The sequence below is a fragment of the Mesoplodon mirus genome (genome assembly GCF_964341445.2).
Source record: "Mesoplodon mirus genome assembly, chromosome: 2".
NCBI lineage: Eukaryota > Metazoa > Chordata > Mammalia > Artiodactyla > Ziphiidae > Mesoplodon > Mesoplodon mirus.
In genome coordinates, this window is record NC_138977.1 from 63,901,990 (window position 1) to 63,910,681 (window position 8,692).

At 44.4% G+C, this 8,692-nt stretch overlaps 1 protein-coding gene across 1 annotated transcript in view; it reads left to right on the forward strand.

Moving 5' to 3' along the window:
- Positions 1-7,004, forward strand: part of LRMDA (leucine rich melanocyte differentiation associated) — a 1,104,570-nt gene extending 1,097,566 nt beyond the window's left edge. The window contains exon 7 of the mRNA XM_082639797.1: positions 6,263-7,004. Coding sequence (XP_082495923.1) covers positions 6,263-6,342 — 80 coding nt within the window. The 3' untranslated portion in view covers positions 6,343-7,004. The remainder of the gene's footprint in view (positions 1-6,262) is intronic.
- The last annotated feature ends 1,688 nt before the right edge of the window (positions 7,005-8,692 follow it).

Sequence of the window (8,692 nt, forward strand, 5' to 3'; positions counted from 1 at the left end):
CCCACCTGGGGTTGTTTTGTGTAATAAAGGAAAAGAGCTCAAAAGAGTGAGCTCATTTGAGAGACTAGGCAACCTCCCTTGAGCAGTGTTGTTTGACGTGGTCACTGCAGTACTTAGCAAGGACGGTGTGCCCACCAGTCCACGAAGAAGACAGCAGGTGCCCTTATAGACGTTTTGGGGTTTAGCAAGCATTGCATGACCGTGGCACCGCATTCCAAGCTACGCTGCAGATTATAAGCTGAGACGCTTGCCTGAAATCATGCTCAGCTGGTTTGGGAGGAAGTCCCACTTTCTTTGTCTTCTCTACCCTTCCATGGGTCAGGCGGAGAGCCTTTCCCTGTTTCATTTCCAACCTAAGGCTTCCCAGATGTGTCTGCAGATGAAAGGAAAATATGCCCCTCCCCACCCCCGTGGAGGATGGACTTTGTCCTTCCCCCAAAACTGCTCCTAAGCAGCCTCTTCCCTTAAGACCATTTTAAAACCTCTCTTCATTTTGCCTCAGTGTTTAAGTAGCTTACGCTGAAGGAGGATGTTGTCCTAGGAGCCTGTAACTCTGCAGGCTCTGCTAAATCCCGTGCGATGTCCACAGCAGAGCTGATAGGCCATCACACAGGCTGACCTCAGGGTATTGCTCCAGCCACTTCTCAAGATCATAAAACATGGGTGTTTATTCCTTCCCAGTTCCCAGTTTACTCAGGACCCGCACATAACAAAGTCTGAGGAATGTGCTTTCTGGGGAACGTCCTTTCTCCTGTATGATGTTTACAGCTCTTAAGCCTGGATGATAGCATTCAGTCCACTGCTCTCTTTCCCACCAGACATCGTGATTGCTTTGTTTTTGTGGGAGGAAAGTGTTGAGCATAAAAACAACACCAGTGCTGAGGCACTGAGGCTGTTGCCTTCTGTTACTTTGCCCTCTTCTTCAGTAAGGCAAGCATTTAAGCGGTGTATAGTTCCTAAAAATTTCAAATGCCTGTCGCCTTAACAGAGGTTAAAATATGAGTATTTAACAATTGAAATTCCTTACTTTGTGGATTCTGTTTAAATTGTGGTATTTAATGGTATTAATTAATGTATCTATTCACATATTTATTGAACACCTCCTTGGTACTAAGCACTGTTTCAACCACCTGGTATTAGAAATTGGGGAGGAGGGATTATTGTAGAGGTGACATGTTAATGGTATGTATGGTGTCACATGGAACCTTCCACAATAGACAGGAAGGCTCTCTGAATACTCTTTCTGTCTCTGGGCCCACCCACTTCTTCACAGCACTGTCTCACTCTTCAGAGGCCAGTTCCTTGCTTTCCTCATACAGATTGGAGAACAGGAGTTCCATGAGGAGCCCCCTGCCCCTTGCCTGTTTTGTAGCACTAGCTGGAAGGTGCTAGTGATGACAAACAGATTAGCCATTGCACAGTTACACTTACAAACCTTTGTGATAATAGCATTGAAAACAACAATTACCGAAACTAACATTAATAGTGATAATAAAATCGATATTTTACTTTTTCTGTTTTACAAATATGAATTTATTGGTCCAACCCATACTCCCATCACTAGATGAGTTTTCGCATTTGTATGAGTAAAGATGATTATTCTTTCACAGCTAAAATATGAATGGTAGACCACTTACTCTGATATTTAGTCTTTAGTTCTGTTGAATATGGAGTTAGAAGACTAGAGCTTATGTCAAAGCTAGGGAGATATAGGCTAATTAGTGGTAAGCCCTTCCCAGCTCTGGGTATGAAATACAGGTTGCAGGAAAGTTAGTGGAAATTCTTTCCTTGGGGATTTTGAGGTCCAGCAGAGCTCCCCTTCTATATCTAATGGGAAAATGGACTGGATGGGTTTCAAGAGCTGCCTTGGTCCAAATCAAATTTTGATTAACTGACCACTGGGTCTGCCTCCTACATCAGGCAATATGGTACCTGGCATCCTTATCTTCATAAGGGAAACATTCAGAAATGCTAAATCATCTATTTCAGGACTAAGGTGGAAATCTGGGATACCTGGCCCCTTGCCCTCATTTTACAAATGGGGAAACCAGCCCAGTGAGGGAAAGGTATGTGCACATGGTCACTTAACTGTTAGGGGTAGAGCTGGATTTAAATACAGGTCTTTCTCCACCTCCCCTTACTAAATAGATGGTAGGGCGAGGCCATCCAGAAGGTCAGGGAGTCCTGAGGTGTTTGCTGGACTCTGCGTGGCTGTGCAAAGACGTCCTTCCCAGGACACTCAGGGTTTTTCTTAATACCATCCCTGCCACCATCACAGTGGTGCATCCAAGAAAAGAGGCTGATTCCCACCCCCGCAGGCAGCCCCAAGGTCATAACTTAACCTGCATAAGTAGAACAGTCATTCCAGTGAGGGGAAACATCTAAAAGAAAAAGGACCTCTTTAAAACAGATTCTTCCCAGTACATTTTTCTCCATAACTATAGTTTTAAGAACTTACGGCAATGGCAGAGCCGGCTACTTAAAAAAAATTAGGGGCCTCATTTGGCAGGAGAGGATTCCCGAGGGGACAGGGCACTGTCGTTTTTCCAGGGCCCCCCAAAAGAAACCCCCCACAGACAGCTACATGTCAGCCTGATGCATGGCAAGCCTGCTTCGTTTATTATGGGCAATGCCAGATATTTTAATTAAAAACACTACATACGCCATTAAATGTGTTGTTCCCCTTCTAGTCCCAAGACGTGTAGAGTTCAGGGAGACACAAACAAGGGAATGCATTGCAGATGTACACAGAAACCACCGCCTACCGAGTCACCACCCGCGGGTTCCCGAATTCCAGCCTCGGAGCACATCCCCGTCAAAATGTTCTTTGCAAGCAAACTGTTTCCTCTGTAAATTTTCTCCGTTTATGGCAGTTGCCGTGTTGGAAGGAGGAAGGCCAGGGGGAGAGCAGAAGAGAGAAACCCACAGTCACCACGTGCCTTCATTTATGAGCAGCTCCTATGAGTTTACAAATAACCTTCATGATAAGTGAAGTCTTATGGCCACACATGGGACTGGGCGGGGTTTTTTTCCTCCCTTGTTAATGTTATTTACTTACTTATTTATTAAATACAAAAGTTCCATTTGGGGGGGTAAGCCCTTCTGAGCTGTGAGCTCAGGTAGGCGTCTCAATGGAGGCAACCACTTGGTTAATTGAAGCAGTCGTAGGCGGTTCAAGTTCAAAAATCTCATCCGATTTTAACTGTCACTAGCCGGCCCCCCCTGTCTCCCCAGGGGAGCAGCGGCAGCAGCTGGATTTCATTGTCGGCTGCCAGGCTGTCCCCATGCCTCCTGGAGGAGCCCGCAGACTGAGTGCCTTCCCTTTTCCGGATTTTATTCAAGGTGACAGCTCCTCACACGTTGGCGCTCTGATCACCTCAAGTAGCCGGGATATCGGCGGGGGATGAGTGTGGTCCTCCTGCAGAGCCCAAATTTAGATTGACTGAGGTCATCCTCGGGCCTCGTGACCCCAGCGCTCTGACAGAACAGGGCTGCCAGGAACTTGGCCACGGCAGAGAGTTTTGTAATGATGTCTGGGGAGAAACGTTCTGCTGGAGAAGGCGAAGAAGACCCCAAGTGCTAGGGAGTGATGTCAGCTTTCGTTAGCGGGGCAGACAGCGTTAGAATATCCTTGGCATAATATGGCTTTGGTATCTCTGTCAGCATCTCTGTTTTCTGTCACCACACACAATCCTGGGCCTGTCTCGAGCCCTGACACTGTCTTTTCAGATCAGGTTATTGCCAACCCAGAGACGCGTTCTGCCCCCCACCACACAGCCCCTTTGTTTGAAGTCGGCCCTCTTGTCATTAATGCACTTGATGTCTATTTAAATCTGAGGGTGAGCACGGTATCTGTTTTCCTGTCAAGAGATCATTGACAATGTTAATACCTCATGTCCTTGCCTCGTTTTCCAAGCTCTGACACTTTGCCACAGTCTCCTGCATTCATCAAACAGCCCTCTCTCACCAGGGTGTCTATAAACATTCTTGCTTCCAGGCCCAGAGGAACAGGGCAGGCCTTAAAAAGGACTTTTATCAATGCTGATCAGAAAGCAGGGCTGGGGAGTGTGGCTCAGAGCATGTCACCTTCCTCCACATTATGGCCCATGTTCAGGAATATCCAGCCTGTTTCTAGAAGGGCACTTGCTGTCCAGGTTGTATCTAGACTAGGCAAGGTCTGCAGTTGAGGTTTACCATGGAGAGAGCACAGAGAAAATAATTCAATCCAGAATGTGCTGGAGAGTTTCCTGGAGCAAATGCACCCGCTGGTGTGTTGTGTGTGTGTGTGTGTATGTGTGCGTGTATGTGTGTGTGTCTGCCTTTCCTTCTCTTCTATGTTCTTTATAATATCTGACAGCCCTATCCATTCCTTTTTATAAAAATTCTTGCTGTCCTGGTGCTCCTCGGCCTCATCCTTCCAGATTCTTGAGGGTTTATTGGAATCAGTTATGTTTAAGGAAGCCCCTTGCAGTTTTTCAGTGACTTCTGAGACACTCCCACCCAGGCCTGCAGGGGATGCTGTTCCTGGAATGCAGCCTCAACGGCCATGCCCACAGACCCTTCCTAGCGTTGGTGACAATATTAGCACAACGCCAGGTGCTACGTAATTCAGCACAATAAAGGGAACAGCTCAGTGACAACAACCAAAAGAATAATTTAGGCCCCAAGAAGGGTCTCAGGGAGGTTTCATCCAAGCTCAATGTTTCCAGGCTCCAGACCGATACTGAAAAGCAGAACTTGGGGATTGGGGGCCAAGGAAAAAGCATAGCCAAAGGGGAAGAGTGGTCCACAGTGAACTTGCTCAGGGGACCATGGCAGGAAATGGAGGTGATGAAAACCAGCTCAAGGCCCAGTCTGAGGCCATGGAATGATGTCATCCCCTCCCTATTGCCAGCTTGCAGAGATTCTGAGACCCCAGCAATTCTCCACTTTGTCCCAAGCCAACTGAACCAAGGAGCATCTGCCTTGTCATGAAAAGTTTCTGAGAGTCATTTTTAATCCATGTTTAAGAATACGGTCTACAGTTCTGTAGTGGAGAAACATCTCCTGTACAATGACCCAAGTATTTACCATGTAGGACTTCTGATTTGAAGAACCTGAATAATTTCAAGTGCTAATTTATCCCAGATGAATAGTAGATGGTAGTTGCTGGTTTCACACTATCATCAAAATAATGGGGGGAAAAACGTATATATAGAAAGCTATTTTTACAGACAGATTTGTAGCTCATGAGTTTATATTTTATGGACACTTCTTTGGGTTGTTTCTTTTTTTTTTTTTTCGTTATGCACACTTCAGAGACTCACATAGTATTAGTAATAAGACAATTCCATGAAGCTGAATTTTAAGTTTGTTTTTCTAAAATTAAAAGGAAAAAAACCCAAGGTGGCAAAAAGCAAATTGTAGTTACAAATATTTTCTTGGAAAAACTGATGTTTACTTAATAACGCTGTCAAAATAACTGTGGCAGGCGATTTCTTATAGATATTTAGAATAAATATTGAGTTGATTGAAAGGTTTGACCTTATTCTAGGGGCGTCGTTTATAGTTAAGTCCTCTTGTGATCTCCGTGAATGACAGGAAAGCTGTATATGGAGCCATAAAACTATTTAAAATAAAACTGAAGATGAAAATCAAGTGCATTCTAACCTGAGAATACAGTTCAGGATTCCCCTGTAAGAAGAAGGATTCCCCTGTAAGAAGAAGCCATTTAATGTCAGAGGCTCCATTACTTTCCATGTGGCGTTTTGTGAATACCACCATTCTTCCTTAATCATCCATTATGTACTTGATGTCTGCTGGGATTTGGAAGGTTCTCTCTGGAAATTAACAAAATTGATTCATGATAAAGAATTTGAAAAGAGCCACATTCTGGGAAGATTGTTTTATATCTTTTGTTTGGGCTGGGCCCATCTTTAAACCCTTAATTTTCCATTTTTAGAAATTCTACCAAGAGAACTTGGAGAGAGAAGAGGGTTTTGCTTTATTTTGAGAAGTAATTGGCCAAACTAGAAAATTCTCTAAAATGTGGAAAAGAAATCATGCAGGAAAGTGTTATTCCTAGGAGCCTGTGCTCTGGTGACATTTTATTTGGATGTCAACCCTGAGGACAAGAAAGTAGGGTCCTTCCCTTCTGGGGCTTAATCCATTTGCTGCCACCCATGGGATCTGTGATTGTGTTGTATTTCTGCCTTGCAGCACCTGTGTTTTCTTGCTATACGACTTGTGCCACCTGTAATGATGTGTATCTTTTTATTTGCAGGTGTCCTGGGGAAGTGTCACTATGTTTACTACGGGAAAAACTCAGAGGGCAACAGGTTTATCCGCGATGACCAGCTCTGAAGGCAAGTTCTATATGCCTTAGCCAGTGACATAAGAGTAAAAGAAAAAAGGGAAAGCAAAAATAAAAAGCTAGGGCTTCCCTGGTGGCGCAGTGGTTGAGAGTCCGCCTGCCGATGCAGGGGACACAGGTTCGTGCCCCGGTCCGGGAAGATCCCACATGCCGCGGAGCGGCTGGGCCCGTGGGCCATGGCCGCTGAGCCTGCGCGTCCGGAGCCTGTGCTCCGCAACGGGAGAGGCCACAACAGTGAGAGGCCCGCGTACCGCAAAAAAAATAAATAAATAAATAAAAATAAAAAATAAAAAGCTAAACGAAAAGACAATGGCCCACATCGCTTTTCTGTGGGAAAGCTATGGTTTCAGCTTTTGGTACCTTCTGCTGACTTTGCCAGGCCTGTCAAGATCATCCTTCTGCCTTAGACTGAGTGGTCACATAGAGATTGACATGATTGCCCTTAAGCAGGTCTCATCCACCACAGTGACAGACAGCGGTGGCGAAGCACCAGGGCTGACAGGATGAACACCATGATAGATTGCCTGGCCCCTCCGCTGCTCACAGGGGAGCAGAGGTCACACCTGGGGCCTCCCTAAGCATGCTCAGTGGCTTTAGTCAAGTGAGAGAGACTGTGTCTTTAGCTTGCCTATTGAGTAGAGATCCTCCTAATACCACCGTGCTGTGGGTTTATTTTCAGTGAAAGAGTCACAGTTTAAAGGAAGTCTCTACTCCCTTACTTCCCTTAAACCTTAACCTCTTGTATTCTGCATGGTCCCCTCCCACCCCACCCCCATCAGCCTTTAGCATCTTTATCACAGGCAGTGCATTTCAGTTTGCAGTTTTTCAGACAACAGAAGAGGTAAGTTCTCAGACACATTGTACGTTTATGGTGAGCTTTGTGTTCTGACAATTCGTATATTGGAGTGAATTGCTTTCCCTAAATCCCTGACTACAAAAACATGGACTTTATCATATTTTGTTCACTTATAAATCCATTTCTTGCCCTGAATACTAGTCAGTGTCAGGCATCTTTCACAACACCGGGTTCTGGTTGTACCAAAGACTCTTACTTATTTATTTTTAACCCACACACCCTCCCAGCTATGTCTATGGCCATATGTGTGTTTGGAGCTGGCTTGCTCCTTTGGGTGCTATTTAAAGGGAGTGAGGCGATAAAAGATAGAGTGATAGGTCAGGAAGTTAAAAAGGAAAGTGAAGACTGCAGAAAACACTCACCAGACCAAACAGTTTTTAATAAAAGGCACAAAACCCTTTGAACTTGGTATATTCCTCAGAATCTCTCAGAAATGAAATCCACAGCTTGTGAGATGGTCTTTGTGCACCTTTGGCTATATTCCAGCCCTAATGTTACAAGGAAAATAAGCGTGATCATACTGGTTGGGTGGCTATAATTCCATTTAATATACCGGTACACCAGTAGAAGATGTTTGAAAGGCTTGTTGCTCTTGACACAACAGCATTTATTTTTGCTTTTATTTGGACCAGGTGTTCATTGTCCTGGGTCTCCCAGTATTCGGTTAGTTTGAGGACAGCAAAACATGAAAGAGAATCCTTCCCAGTTATAGATACCAAATGACTAGAGAGCTGCTATGGTAAAAGTCTTTAAAGACTCCGAACCCCTGAGACACCCAAGAAGAACCTGCTTTCTCTGTTTTAGTCCGTTTACATGGCCTCTGGCCTACTGAGTCAACACAGTCCTTGAATGACTTGTGCTGGGGCTGGCAGCAGTCCGTCTTGCAGATTACACAACACTTGGTGATCAGTTATTGAGACAAATTTAGATGGAAGTCCTTAAGACCATTAATTATTAGAGGATATTGAATGTTTGGCTTTATCTCTCAAATCCATTAATAACCAGAGTCGAGTACCTTTGCTCTGTTTGATCTACAAAACAGCATTGGGATAATGCTTTAAATGAGTTGTATTCAGTCCCACCCTGGTTCTTTGTTTGGAAGCACCAGCACATGTTTTGTCCATGGCATATTATGGGCAGCCAGAGTTCCGTGCAAAGGCAGCTAGACTAGTCCAATGTCACATTCAATCTAGCGGCACATATATCCTTGTCTTTATAAAAGGCTTTAACCCTGCCTCAAACAATAAAAAAGCACTTGTGAACTGACCACAGGATTTTTCCATCTTTATTTTTCTTACTTGTTTACTTTTCTTAATGTCAGAACCATTTGTATCATGCACAGGAATGTCTCCCTCAATGCGAGCTTTGGAGGCAAAAAATATTTTTGGAGTGAGTTATTGACCACATTGTTTCCCTCTCTTTGGGTTGTTTATTTTCTTCCAAAATGGTGTAATAACTTTAACTGAGATTAGCTTTAATTATAA